Source organism: Anguilla anguilla, chromosome 6 (genome assembly GCF_013347855.1).
Source record: "Anguilla anguilla isolate fAngAng1 chromosome 6, fAngAng1.pri, whole genome shotgun sequence".
Classification (NCBI taxonomy): domain Eukaryota; kingdom Metazoa; phylum Chordata; class Actinopteri; order Anguilliformes; family Anguillidae; genus Anguilla; species Anguilla anguilla.
In genome coordinates this window covers 25,815,441-25,831,315 of record NC_049206.1, presented here as the reverse complement: position 1 = coordinate 25,831,315, position 15,875 = coordinate 25,815,441, and the positions used below count along the sequence as shown (strand labels likewise).

The 15,875-nt window shown below is 40.8% G+C and overlaps 1 protein-coding gene across 5 annotated transcripts in view; it reads right to left on the bottom strand.

Annotated features, from left to right (window-relative positions):
- Nucleotides 1-15,875, bottom strand: part of LOC118229261 (lysine-specific demethylase 4B-like) — a 46,530-nt gene that overhangs the window by 22,744 nt on the left and 7,911 nt on the right. For all 5 annotated transcript variants that reach the window (XM_035421068.1, XM_035421070.1, XM_035421071.1 and 2 more), the window contains exons 4-6: nt 15,292-15,406; nt 14,797-14,990; nt 1,618-1,667 (exon numbers count right to left, since the gene is read on the bottom strand). In XM_035421068.1, coding sequence (XP_035276959.1) covers nt 1,618-1,667; nt 14,797-14,990; nt 15,292-15,406 — 359 coding nt within the window. The remainder of the gene's footprint in view (nt 1-1,617; nt 1,668-14,796; nt 14,991-15,291; nt 15,407-15,875) is intronic.

Here is a 15,875-nt window from a genome sequence, read left to right as displayed (position 1 = left end):
TCGCTAATACGGTACCTACCACAAGGAGCATCTTCCCGAGGCCAGGTGAAGCTTTAAATTCACCGTGCCTGATGTCCCAGCAAGTTCCCAAAAGAGGTAGTTATAATAACGATGGAGATGAAAGCAAAGAAAGCACCTGGCAACACCTCATCAGAGGCTATCACACTTTCTCACTGAACCACAGACCAAACAGCTGCTTAACGTCTTACGACGATGTCGCTCGGAGCAGACGGACCTGAAAGAGCAGGAAGGAGCAGTAGAAAAGGCAGATCTTTCACCGTGCTCAGAAGGCCTGCTACAGAAACGTACAAAATCAATCTGTTAAATGTTTTAAAACAAAACGTAGCAAATCAACCAGACAGTTCTATTCTATTTAAAGGAGTCCGTTTTGTACATTTTTGTAACGGACAGCTTCAGAAATGTTTGGCATAAGATTTGTTTAACTACCTAAAAAAGTAAAAATTGAAAAACTACTGCTCTCATTAGCATTCCGAGGAGAGTCGCGTCTAAATCAGCATCCTGCTTGCGTATGGCTGCTCAGACAGAGATGAAAATGGGAAGAAATTAAAAAAAGCTTACAAATAAAAAAATAGCCGGAGGGTGGACAGACACACGTTTGACATTTACTTCCTGTGACGCCAACTAATGAATACCCGTCTGAATATAATAACAGCAAAGGTTAAGCGATTTATGCCCTTCCTGTTTTATGTTGGCCCTTTTGGCCAATCAGATTAAGCTCACGTCCCCTCCTTTCAGAAGACTCCTGTTCAGAGGTTGTTTGAGCCTGGCCTACTCAGAGCAACCAGCAGTGATGCTCTGGGTATTCCTTACACATCCCAGTCTCTATCATTCTCCTCTGCAGGAGCTGATCTCTGTTCTTTCACTTCCTCGTTTGTTACCTGTTTATTTATAAATGCCCACTTTTTTGTATGCAAGTGATTCCTTTGATAAGTAGAGACTCATTAACGAAGGATAGCACTACTCAACAGTCACTGCTCAGTGGGAGGTACATCCAGGACTTTAAAAGGAAAGTTTTAACCACAATCACTATAATCACTGTTTAATGGCAGAGTATGCAAGTGCGCAGTTTAAATGCTTTAAATGCTTTTTTGTGATAAATAGCAGAGCAACTAAAAGCCAGAGTACACAAAAACTGTTCTTCTTCTGATTGTTAGGATGAATTTAGGCATTGAGATGCATGCAGTGTGCGTGCATGCATGTGTGCAATTGACTATGTGTAATTATTTAGTTCAAGCATTCTCGAGTGTTTATATTTGGAGACTCTGGATTTTGGGCATTTGTTGAACCTGCTGTTGGAGTGAACCTGCTGTTGGAGACTGGGAAGGCATAAATAGGTAACCATGTCCCTCTCAGAGCCTAATGCCACACTCTGAAGTCATTGTGGTGCAAACACTGAGTCTAGATCATGATGCAGCCATTCATCAGAGATAAATGCTTTCAGGTGGCAGAAGCCAGATATCTGCAGAGCAGGAGGGAATGTATCACAGAGACAGATTAGCTCCTGTGTTACCCGGGAGAAACACAGAAATAAGCACAGTCCACAGCACTGAAAGGAAGACACAAGATGGGAGACCTATGGAGAGGGAGCAGCTTTACCTTTGGCCAGCCTTTCCAGCCTTTTGCCGTGCTCTGGAGGAACGGCGTACCTGCGGAAAGACGGGAGATTAATGCCACACAAAAGAGAGGGAAGAAAAGGAGGAGGAAAATCACAAAGAGGAGTTGTCGAAGGAGATGTGTGCGAGTGTGTGTGTGTCTGTGTCTGTGTGTGCGTGTGTGTGCGTGTGTGTGTGTGTGTGTGCACCTTTCAGTTCTGTATTGATCTGCATAATGAAGCTAGCATACCCAACAGGTCACCACCAGATTGTCGAACTGGATCCATTAAAATACTGCCCCATGCATTTGTTTTAGATATTTAGAGAAGTTTCTGCTGACCTGCCAACTACAATGGGATTCACAGAATACAGGGTTCAATGTGTACTCTGAGATAAAGCAAGAAAATATGAACCTCCAAAAAGCAGTTTGTACAACAAAGTTATGTTTCCAGTGGTTGTATATATGAACACATTAGTTTTATAACTGCAATATCAGTTTTTATATTGTGCCAGTAGTTCTATCCTTCTCCGGTTGCATGCGCCAGAGGAAATGGTTCCAACGGAAAATAAGATTAAATGTTATTTTCAAAGCATAATCAGGTAATATACAGACCTACAATCTCTAGAGGTAAGCCACAGCCGTACAAGCAGCTTTGCAGTTACCTGAAATGTATTTTCTTGCTTGCGCTACAAACACCAAAAGCCCCAATACCAGCCACAGTAAAGCCGTCAGAAACTTCTGTAAATACCTGAAATATCCTTCATTGCACATAGAAGACAATCCGGGCCAATCAAAAACACACTAAAACTGAAATTATACAAACAACTCCAAAGCCAGGCATTGCCATCTGGTGGTGGAAACAGGTACTACCCATAGGCAGAATATGAAGTACTTCCCTGGGGTGGCCGTCAGGCAGGCTCGCTCAAAATTAAATAGGTGAAATTTTAAATCTTTCAGCTCCATCACGTCAAGGCACTTGGTGTAGTAATTCTCCTCATCACTCCTGAGCAACATCTGCCTGCATTAGCGGCACAGTTCTCCAGCACAACAACTGGAGCTGATGGTCACTGTTGACTTTGGAGGACACGCCAAAAGTGTGACCTCCTGACCAGAAGAAATGACAGTAATAGGACAGTTTGTGCTTTAAAAATTTAGAGTAAAATTAAGTAAAAAAAATTTTTTTTTTTTAAAAACACTTAATAAATATCATGCTTCCACTTGTATTTAATAATTCCTTTGTGCTAATGAGTAAAAATATTTTACTGGAAGCATGTAATCACTGCTTCATACACTTGAAACAATCAATCCTGAATAATCATTTAGAATGCTTTCTGGCCTATACTACAAATCTGATACCTCTACACCCTCTTCATAATTTCATGAGAAAGGAGTGCTGTGACTCCTTTCTTATGAAATTATGAGGAGGGTGTAGAGGTATCAATATTAATCAGCTGAATTGAGTGGAATGATACATTGCACCTTTAATGTATAATTTACATTGTAATTACGTAGGCTACAAATAGAAAATATCTTTTTTATGTAGTAATATAAGAGAAAAACTTAAAGTGTGACATGAGTGCAGCTTACAAACTGGTTCAAGGACAAGCCAGTGCCCCATGAGAACCATGGATTATTACACCGCAAATACTCTACCTGTCAGAATAGCAGGGTATTGACAAGTATAAGTAGTACTTTCACAGCCTGTAGTTCTTTCCTCAACACAAAGAAGCAGGCCCTCCTGAAGCAACTTTTTAAGCAATCGACACATTGCAGTACCCCGTCCACCTAAAATAATCATCACATTACCACAGCAGCATCCCATATGAGGCAGCGAGAGTGCAAGCTTTTGTTGTTGTCCAGCGATACCACACAAGCAACACCTGATTCAAGGAATGAACCAATCACGCCCTTCAATCAATACCTTGATTAGATCAATCAGACATTTTAGAAAAAAACCTGTAGCCATATTCTGATAAAAACCTGCCTTCAAGTCTCCTGATGTTCCACCATCGCACAGGAAAATCTGACGCATCACCAAAGAGCACACTCGGTAGTCGAGGGGAGGACAAAGGGAGGGAGAGGAATTATTTTAATTGTACCACTCTGTGCAGTCAAAATCTAAAAACAATGGAGACGCTTGTTGCAGCTTCTTATGTTCGGCAATGCAGTTCTTCCTGATTGTATATTGAAGGAAATCGGGTAATGTGGATGCAGTAACCACCTGGCTATGAACAAATATACAATAATAGAATGAACTACTACCACATATACCAATGCACATTAGGTATATTAGCTAGCAGGCTGGTCTGATATGTGGTACTAATATTTGTCATACTTTCAATATCATATATTTTCTAAATTATGACATTAATACCAGTGGAACTAAACTGCTAGTTAACCTGTCTGACTAGTTTGCTGTATGTGACATTAATATTTGCAATAGAGTCTGGCAGCATTTGGACAGTGACACAAAGTTTTGGCTCTGTGCTCAAGCACATTGGACGTGAAATGAAACAACGAATATGAGCCTAAAATGCAGACCATCAGCTTCAATGTTTTATTAATAATAATAATAATACTCTGAGTATCAGATTTGGTCAGGGGAAGATGGCTCTGAGGAGATTGCATGTGGCGGCTTTAAGGAGAACACACAGCCTGCAATACTGATTTGTTGTTTAAACGGGTGCGTGAGGCCGTAAAAGAAAACAAACACATAGGCAATAATAGTGGTCTCCAAGGAGTCTTGGAGAAGAAACAGTCGGAAGTGTGGGAAGGTGTGCGCGGAAATAAACACCAGCTCTGCGGATCTCGCAGGCAGCAGATTGTCGCCCTGCTGTCATGACCACGGAGGCACGGTGGTCTCAGAAGGGCTGTACTGAGCATATATGCATGAAGAATAGAAGTCTACCTATCCCCAAAGGTATCATAATTGTGTACAGAGCAAAAAATTATTACTAAATCATTACATGTTTAACTGGGTAGCTCAAGAGTACAACAGCAAGTCAAGGCACATCGCTGCCTAGAGATTCTTAACAGCCTATTCTGCATGTTCATTGAAATGAAAATCCAGGTTATTCGATGTCCATATATTCAATTAATGACTATCTGACAGGAGACTGATACAAGACCTCATTAAACATGAGCATCCACCACTATCACAGAGGAACAAAACCATTGCAACCCAATGTGCACCACTTACGCTATTCAATGAGGTATTCATGAAGGATAGAATTTTGCCAAGGAAATATTCACCAATATATTTCATAAAACTTAAGCACTGTTTTAAAGCAATGCAACATGTTTACTTTATTCAAGAAGAGAATGGTCTTTCAAATATCTTGTGTGTGATCAATGTTTGAAATCTTGGCCAGGGTCATCAGAAAGTGTGATGAAGGTCTGCAGCTCTGGTAGTAATGCATAAAAATTTAAAATATAATATAAATGGTTCCACACTATTTGCTAATCTCTCAACTAGCCTTTGATAGCAATTACCAAATTAAATCAAATAAATATATTTTACACATTAGATAAGTGGGGTGCTTTAACTGTTGATGCACTTCCATTCAGTTTTCAGAGGGCCGGAGAAACTGTTGGATTCTGAAAATTAAACACATTTTACTCAGTCCTCACTTCGCCAACACATTATATAAGAAGCTAATTAATGGTGCAAAGAAGGAATACTCTATTAATTTGAGGACTTTGTTCAATTTGTTCTCAGACAACTAATACTTTTCTCTAAAGTGATAAAAATTCACGAAAGTGGCAAATTATTTCTTTTGAAAATACATTATAACGGATAAAAGCTAATTAAAGATTGGATACATTCTAATTGATTAATCACCTACAGCTGAAATCAGCCAAGTTCTAAATGTTCAAAGTGTGTGTACTAGCCTAAACAATTTATGGACAGTGGATTCCCTGGGTTAGGCAGGATTCTTGCAGCAGAGATCGCCTTCTTCCAACTCATCTCCTTGTGAGCTCAAACTTATGAGTTGTGGTGTTATTAGAAGCAGCACTTGGCATCATGTGCTTCTGAGTACAGCACACGCTTATGAGCAGTCTTCCAAATCAATAGCAGGGGATTCAGCAAGGATTGCTGTTATACAAGACCGAGTAGTCCAAACTGAGCAGGAAAGTGGGGGGGGGGCAAGCATGAAGAAAAGTTTAGACAAAGCTGGTCCTCAGGTAATGTATGTATATTTTAATGTATATTTTAATGTATATTTTAATGTATAATATATTGATTTATCTATTTTCAAATGAATAATAATAATACTAATAATAACTGTTATTATTATTATTATTATTATTATAATAATCCTTGCATGTATAAAGCTCTTTTCTCACACTCAAAGTACTTTCCAGTGACAAGGGGGAAAATCGCCTCAACCACCACCAATGTGTAGTGCATACCTGGGTGCTGTACGGCAGCCATTTTGCGGCAGGATGCTCACAGGACATCAGCTGAGGTGGAGAGGGAGAGACCCATTTTCAGCCAATTAAACAGAAGGATGATTAGGCGGCAGGGTGGGAAAGCCAGGACACCTGGGAACCCCCTACTCTCTGTGATGAGCACCATGGGATCTTTAATGACCACAACAAGTCAGGACCTTTAATGTGACATCTGAAAAACCACACCTGCTACAGCACAGTGTGCCCATCACTGCATTGGGGTTTATTTCACCAAAGGGAAGCTTGCTCCCTACTGGCTCACCAACACCATTGCCAGCAGCAACTTGGCTTCCCAGGAGGTGCTCCATCCAAGTACTAATCAAGCCCACACTTGCTTAGCTGCAGCCATTTGGCACAGATAGGGAACATAGCAGCATGGCTGCCTGCATGGCTGTATAGCAAAATCAAAAGTCCTTTTGATATGACACAACATAGCAAAATGAATCAGAGCAGGGCCAAGTTACAAAATTTTATCAAAACATGTAGCATTGTGGTGGAATAGTGATAATATGGAGTCTGTAAAACACACTGGTGAAAATGTGTAAATTGCCAAAATTCTGATATCAATAATTTGGTGAACAGACAAGTGTGTTTTTATATATGTAAGAAACATGTTTTGTATACAGGTGTTAACTCAACTTTTTTTCTCGAGTTTGTGTTAAAAAAATTCTGTTAAGAATGGACTTAACTGGTCTGAGTGCCATCTGTGGAAAGTGCTCAAACCTGTAAATTATGAATGCGGGACACAAAATGGCAGGCATACTGATGCATGCATGGCCTCTCCCCTACCCATGTGCCCACCGAGTGGGTCCAACAGTGTTATTTTGCAACACTAGATCCATGTCACCAGACCGTATTGCAATCGCTTTATGAATCTGACAGTAGATCCAAGGGAGGTGTTATGACTTTATTGCCAGCGAGGCTTGAAGAGGATGGAGTCAATTTCATGGTGGCTGCACAAGACAGAAAGGCTGGGTGAGATTTAACATACAGAAATTACCTGGGAAGGTAAATGAAATTCTCTTCTGAAAAAGCGCCGGCAAAAATACTCTGAAGCTGAAAAGACAGTAGGGGTGCAACCATGTAAGACAATTCTATTTGTCAACAGGTGACAGCAAGATATGTCAAGCTGCTTTCCAAGAAGTGGAGGTAAAATACTAGAGAGTGAAATAAATAAAAAGTAGCAGTCTTCCAGCAGTAAAGGTGATTCGAGCAGAGGAGAAAATCATGGCTGACTGAGATACCAAGTACATATAAATCAAACTGATCACTTGTTTTCATGCTGCGCAGCAAAATTAAGCGTTTATACACATTTAGTACAAGTTCTTTTCTAGAATGACTTACACTGACTACATTGTTAAATACAATTAATTTATACAGCTGGATATTTTAACAAAGCGATTCAGGTTAAGCACCTTGCTCAATGACAAAGTATTATATATTATAGATCTTGAAAAGTCACTGCCTGAACTCCGATGCACCATAAAGAAATATAGTGAGGCATAAGGCTACAAATTAAATATGCAAAAGTGTGAAGCAATGGTCCTGGGCACCCCTATTTCAAAAGAAGTTAAAGTGGCTTACACATGGAAATGGGACGCGAACAGAATTAAGTACCTGGGGACAGTAATACCTAAGAACACAAAGCTACTGTATAAATTTAACTATGAGTCCTTGGAGGAACAAATGCAGCAAGACCTGAAGCGGTGTGGCATGGTGTTCTTATCACTGAGTGATAGAATAAATGCCATAAGAATGAATGTGCTTCCCCACTGCTAGTCTTCATTCCAGACAATTCGCCTGCACTCAACAAATACTTTCAAAAGCTGGGACAGAACGTTGAGCAAATATACGTGGGATGGTAAAAAAAAGAAACCCAGACGAAATGAAGACACTTAAACTGGCCAAAGAGAGGGTCTCACTTTCCCCAATCTAATAAATTACTACTATGCAACCCAACTCCAAGCAGTGCATTATGACTAAACAAAAATTCTGAAACCAGATGGAGGTAAATTGAAATGTCTATGTGTAAATATTCAATAAAAATAATACCCTTTTCTGTAAGAAAACAAGGCTACAGGATATCAATAATACATGGACTAGAAGTACTTTGAAGATATGGGGCCGAATCTGTAGAAATATTGCTGCAACTAAGGACATAATAAGTATTGCGTGAGATTAAAAATGATCCTGATTTCACCCCAAATATGACAATTGTATCTTCTGAATTACTTAGGCAGCAATACCATTTACAACACTTTCATAGATACCCACAAGTGAGGAATTACACTGAATATAAGACAACAGAGAGAAAATTAAGCAGTGATTTTCATCTGTTGGTGCAGTTCTTGGTGAAGAATTATAACCGAGAAAGAGTTCCTCATCATCTCTTCTTTTTTTTTTAACTGCAAAGACAAGACGCTTCAGTCATATAACATAACTCATACTCTCACTTTCAAAAAATTGGCTTTTTTTGGGTCTCATTCGGTTAAGGCACCATGCTTTGGTAAAAGGATGTGCCTGACAGTCTAGGATCGAATTCGGACTGCACCAGTGCCGACTGTGGCTGGTAGCTCTGCATGGTGACATGCAATTGCTAATTAGGCTACATCGCCCAGGGTATAGGAGGGTTCAGTTGGTCAGGCGTCTATGTTTGTTGCTAGTTGATCAGGTGTTGGTGGATTGTATGCTGAAGCTGCATATGAAAGGTCTTTCTTTGACTCAGTTCTATGTGAATTCTTGGCTGTGGGCTGTGATGTGAAAAGAATGGCAACACCATGCGTTTTGGAGGAGAACTGCACATCTCTACACCGTACTGAATTGGCAATGCTGTTAGCACATGAACATGCCTTTGGGCATTCCAAATTAGTGGGGGAATTGGACACGTTCAGCCCCAAGTTGGGTGCCAATAACTTTAATAAAACATTATCATCACCGTAGGGAAAATGAGTAAAATTAGAAGAAATGTAAAGACGCCAATGAAAGTATTTTTTAAAGTACCACGCTCAAGGGTGCAAAATCTCACCTGGGAATTGAACCTTTAGCCTTGGAGTTTCAGGCCCAATTACCAAACCATTATACTCCATCCCCACCCTGCTATATACTGCATAATGAGTGTGTCCACAGATCCCCCAGCACAAGGGCAGAAACAACAGCAGATACTTTAATAAGCAGATAAAAACACAGAATCTTTATCATTTTCATACTGCCCTGGCAGAAAATAAACATAAAACTCAAACTTCAAAAACATCAAACATGACATTTCCGTCTGATTTTGTAGAGGGGGTGAATTTTGAAAATATAGAACAGAAATGTTGATCAAACAAGGAAGATGTGAATGATGCAAACAAACTAAACTAGTTTAAACGAATAAGCAGCCCTGCTGTGCTGTTTCTGTGTAGCCCTTTCATTTTATTACATCACATCAGGACCCATGCAGTGTAGCTCTGGGGTGAGCTGTAGCTCATATGAGTAGTAATAAAATTATCACCCAAACTCAGATTTGTTGATTAGAACTTTGCTTATGTGAACACCTAAGTTTCTTTCAGCAAAACTTTTTTCATTGTAAAAAAAAAAAAAGTAACTCACATAAACAAAGCTTTCAATTGCCGTACACCAGCACATAAAACAAGTGTAGGAAAATTAGTAGAAATCAGCTTTTTTTAATTGGCTGCTTTCATGAAATGTATAGGCTGGTAGCAACCCAGCTCAGATTTGGCTTTCCAACTGTCCACACCAACATCATTTTGGTTTTCAGGTCAAGTGTTAAACACCAACTGTCTGAGCCATGAAACAATCTGATGAAGAGTTTACAAGCGAAAGATCAGAAGCACATTTTTTAAATGACTTTTTTGTTGCCTGTATCTATTAGTAATACCATTAATCTAGTGGGTATTATTAGTTAGCAAGCAAGCAAGCAATAATAACTGAATCATTTGACAGAAAAACATTAAATCAATATAAATATTCCAATCCATTGGATGAAACAGCATAATGTGTACACATACTGCAACTGGCTACAATGAACATGTGTTATTGGCTGTAAGTACATTTAAATAGATACTATTTTTGGTAGAAGTACATATTGAAAAATAGGGAGAATCTAAATGAAATTAAGCTATGCTTCCTCTTACCCAGAGTAGTATCTGTACATTCAGATAGTTTTGCTGAAATGTGATGAGTTATAGAAATTTTCTGCAGCTCAACCTGACAAAATACCCCTAGCAGGCCCATCTTCGCATGGCCTCAAAGCGCCAAAAATTTACATTCAAAAATTCAACAGCAACGTCTCTTTCCAAATATAATCCCACGGTTTTTCACAAACATCCACAGAGCTAAATTTGGTACACTGGTCCCAAGACAAGGGTCCCAAGCACACTTCACAATCAACCAAGAAATGGTGAAATAACCTCAAAATGACTGTTTTTTCATGGCCATCTCAGTCTCCGGACTTGGACCCAACTGAAAATATGTGATTTAAAGGGCAATCCACAAGTACAGGACAAAAGATCTCATTAGGATCTTGAAAGATTCTGTATGAGCTATGTTCACCAAGCTCATAAAAAACACTATAGAAGATGAATCAGCGGTGTTTTCTTTGTGAAGAAGTGTGCACAATACACTGAAAATAGGGGCGTGAATATTTTTGACACCTATTTTTTGAGGAAATAAATGTTGAAAAGTTAGATTTTGGTTTTGGTGTTTTAATCAATATTAAAAGTAGAATATTTTCCTCATGTCTGAGAATTGAAATATAACTTCAGCACTTTATAGTATTATTTCATACACATTTATCTCATATGTTTTTTTCATCTTTCATCATGGGTGTGAATAATTTAGGAGGGCAGAGTAGGCAAACAGCTTCACTAATATTTACAAATACACAAAATCTCTTGTACATCAACACAATAAATCACTTTCTCTCAAAAAAAGAAGGGGCAACAGCAAAATCCAATTCTGTTCAGTTTTTTTAAGGTGAAGTGGGAGCAAGACAAATGCCTTTTAATTTACAATCATTTATCTTCCCCTCTTCCCACCGAGTGCTTTGTGATTCTCACACTGAGTAATAGAGGAGTTGTACTCAGTATAATGAAATGTCCAGTTTCATAAAGGCTGACACCGGCTGAGCTGCTATTTCTAATGAGAATTCAAAGGACACACTCTGAGCTGGCAGTAGACACAAACACACACACACACACACACACACACAGAAAGGGGTACACCGTGAATGAAGAGCCTGCAGATGCTATGTATAAAAATGATCAAGTGCATCTGCATTCAAAGAAAGAGAGTGTGCGCAGTATTGGGATGTGCACCGACGCCTACATCCACAGACAACAAAACAGACTTGGATCTTCCTGCAGCGGCTGATACGGATGCTCTCAACAGGAAGGAAGAACACCAAAAGGTAAAAGGAAAAAGCTATGCGCCAGGCATCAAGGGCAGTGACGTCAGACCACCGAGAGAGAGAGGCGCCACGAACACCATCTCAGCAATAATGAGCCACCACATCAAGCCACTCACAGACAAACAGTGCCCTGCAAATCACAAATCCCAAACCTCAACAGCAAACACTGTTTGCAAAAGCCAATAAACTGGAGGTAAAAGAAGACAATACAAAGGTAGTAGCAACAGTGAAAGTGCTGACAGTACACAGCTATATCATTAGATTTCCCTGGTTAGGCTTGAACAGCATGCAGTGCCCTGCCTTCGGGCTGTCACATTCTGTTAGCGTCATCATCATCACTACTCTACTGTCACCTCGGTTGGCTACTAATCTAGACACCTCATGATTATAACCCATATCCCTTCATTTACTGTATCATGTAGTTTTATTTTCTGAGAAACATTTAGAATCACCTCGCATAAATCTGAAGTTATGATGTGGGAACAGCAGTGTGCTGTTGGGGGGAGGGGAGGGGGGGTGGTGGGTATTAACTCCAAGGACAAGAATAAAATGTGTGAGAGAGAGAAAATTTTTCACTGCTGCCTCTCTCTTCACAAGTCACAAGGCACGAAGAACGCCAGCCTCTCAGTGAGCCTGTGACCATGCGTCCTCTCTATGTGTGACTGTGAAATGTGGGTTGTACTAACAGCCTCTCTCTCTCATTCTCTCTCTCTCTCCCTCTCTCTATCTCTCTCTCTCTCTCTCTCGTTAGGAGCCATTAGTGCCACAGCGCCTTAAGGGTGCAAAGTTCTGGGGGGTTCAGGTGGAAGGTTACCCCACTCCTTTAGAGGCACCTGCATTGGAAAATAGTTCATGGGGCCCTGGTGACAAATGGCTACCAAGCACATGTTCAGGCAGGGGTCACAAATGAGTGCCCTTTTTGTCATGTGTGTGAGACAGTTCCACGTGTTTTTTTCTGAATGTTGTAATGCTGCTGATGTTTTGTCTTTGTTGCATGTAATATGGGACAGGGTGGGTGTTGCTTTCAGGATTTTGGATCCTGTGTACTCTGTGCACTATAAAGCCAAATGTATTTTGTTGAGTTCCATTTTGTGGCAGGTTAAAGTGGCAAAATGGCTGGTGTGCAGGAATAAACTGAGGGGTGCTGAGGTGACTCATCTCGTTGTAATGCTGAGAGGGATGGTTTTTGCACACCACAAGGTTGAGTACGCCTATTTTATGATTAGGAATGATGGGAGGGCTTTAAGAGCACATGGGGTTCGGGAGGGGCCATTTGCACTGTTGGGGTAGACGGTTTGAGAATGTTGTTTAGAAATGATTTTTTTTTTTTTTCATTCTTTCTTGTCACCTACATTGGGTGGTGGTGGTGGTGTGTGTGTGCACGCGTGCATGGGCTTGTGTGGGCGAAGTGTTAGGGTCAGAGGGTGACGGGACTGGGTACCCTCTTTGTCCTGATTCTAAGTTGATATTGTAACTAGATATTTCATTAAAGAACATCAAAACATTGGGGCTCTGTCACCTGGAAACACACTGGCAGCATCATTACTCATAACCTTGGTCTATACAGAAAACACTAACATGGCAAACAAACCATCTTGTTTCCTTACGGCTGTACAGGTTTATTTTTTGCTCAGTTTTGCTTTGCAGTAGTTTCTGGTTATTGGGAACAGCAGCACTGTTGTCAAGTTGTGCTCAGCGGCATATATGACTCATACCATTAGCTGTAACTACTTTTATCCTGTGCAGATGCCACTCAATAAAGCTTTTGAATTTTGTCTCACATAAATTGGTTTACATTTGGCTCTGCTGCCCTCCAGTGATCACCAGCAGCGGTACACACACTGAAATTCACATACGCCCTTCAAGTGAGTTCCTGTTATAATACTAAACCAAAATTCAATACAAGGAGCAAAAAGAGACTGCATTCATTTAAATATTTTCAGACATACAGACGGGTGACAAATTAAAGTAAAAGCCTGAATAAATGAGTAGAGAAACATAACAAATGCAGATGCTTCCATACAGGTGCACTGTATGATGAGCAGGCCCCATTAACCTTGATTTTGGATCAAGGTGGTAAGAGGAAAAGATCTAAGTGACTTCGAAAGAGGGTTCATTATTGGGGCACAGATGGCAGGAGCTTCAGTCACAAAAACTACTCTACTGGCCAGTGTTTCAATAGGAACAGTAACTGAAGTCACATCTCCTTTTACATCTATGGGAAAGACACCAGTACATAGGGGAAGAAATTGTGGTCGAGAGCGTACATTCCGTGATCGTGATGCGCGTGCATTAGTGTGATATGTAAGGGAAAACAGAAGAGCAGCTCTTCCTCAGGTGACTGAAAATGTCAACGCAGGACGTGATCAGACTAGGTTGGCAACAACAGACTACATAGAGAGGGATATTAAAATAGGGTGGCATTGCATAAACCCCTCATTACAAAGACGAACGCACAATCGAGAGTTTAGCGGTACAAAAACCACAGGCACTGGTCAGATGAGTTATCCTTCATCATAATCATGACAAGTGGGCAAGTACATGTGTGGCGTATACCAAGAGAACGGTACAGGCCTGAATGCTTGACCCCTAAAGTGAGGGGGTCCAGTGGCTCTGTTATGTTGTGGGGGGCATTTTCCTGGCATGGTTTGGGTCCATTTGTCCCCTTATAGAAAAGAGTCACTGCGAACCACTGAATGGTTTTATGAGTATGAAAATGACCTGAATCATACACTATGGCCTTCGTCGTCACCAGATCTCAACACAATGGAGCACATATGGGAGATTTTGGACTGACGTGTTAGCGCTCTCCACCATCATCATCAAAACACCAAATGAGAGAATATCTTTTAGTGTTCCATCCCTCCTGTAGAGTTCCAGAGACTTGTAGAGTCTATGCCAAGATGCACTGAAGCTGTTCTCACGGCTCGTGGTAGCCCAACACCTTACTAAGACACCTTATGTTGGTTTCTCCTTTAATTTGTCACCCATCCATACATACTGATAGTACTCTACTGCCCTCTGGTGGCCTCTCAGTCTCTCCTTGATGCTTACACCATGGTTTGCCAAAGGGGGTGACCACTTATCTTTACCTGATCTTTACATTGTTTAATGCTGCAATAGAAATAATTACTTAAAATTATCATTTATTCCCAATTTTTAATTCAACAAAATGGGGCAACATTGGAAGGGAGAGAACACTTTTTCACTTTTCTGTGTGTGAGGAAGGAGTGATATAAAACCAGCTGAGGAAAGTTAGGCAAAGTAGAAGAGCACAGATGCATCAGGTATGGCGTCACCAAAGTCCAGGTAATGTCACTCACCAGGACTTGGGCTCGCCAAAGTGCAGGTAGTTGATACTGTAGAGGTCCATGTCCTCTGTGTGCCAGGCGAAAGTGGTCTTCCACATACCAAAGTACAAGTAGGGCGTGTTGACCCCCTCGATGACAATGCCGCTCTCCTGCTCCACCATGTCCAGCACGGTGTTCAGGTGGCCAATATTCCACTCTGCCACATCCTAAAACACAGTGGGGACCACAGACTGCCTGTTATCCTAACTAGACTTCCATTTTCATGCGCTTGCTTTAATGGCTTACAACAAAGTCCAAACCAAGGTGAGAGGCTTGACTTGATACAAAATAGTCAGAAATAAGAAATCTAATATTATAAATGATTTTTACAATATTATTTATAATATTTTATTTATAAATAACTGTGGAGACTCTTAATTTCATTGAAGAGTCTCCACAATACGAAACCCTTCAAATATAGGTGCATTAGGATGGTGGAGTGCATCTTCTTGAGGTCAACAGACTCACCGGGTCATACAGAGAGCCACTGATATCGGCCCCATAGATGGGCGACACAAAGGTCAGGTTTCTCCAGTACTTCCTCTCAAGGTCAAGAAAGTCCTGGTGCGGAGGGGTGCAGTACCTGCCAGGGCGGGAAGCAGAAACGTGAACAGGAAGAAAGGGTCCTTCATAGAACCTTTACTTCCCGTATGAAGGGTCCTTCATAGAACCTTTACTTCCCGTATGAAGGGTCCTTCATAGAACCTTTACTCCCCATATGAAGGGTCCTTCATAGAACCTTTACTCCCCATATGAAGGGTCCTTCATAGAACCTTTACTTCCCGTATGAAGGGTCCTTCATAGAACTTTACTCCCCATATGAAGGGTCCTTCATAGAACCTTTACTTCCTGTATGAAGAGCCCATTCACAGACCCCTACATTTGACTTCCCTCAGAGGGAAAGGGCCCTTCATAGACTCCTACATTTAACTTCCCTCAAGGAGAGATGGCCCTTCACCGACTCCTACATTTAACTTCCCTCAGAGGGAATGGGCCCTTCACAGACCCCTACATTTAACTTCCCTCAGAGGGAAAGAGCCCTTCACAGACTC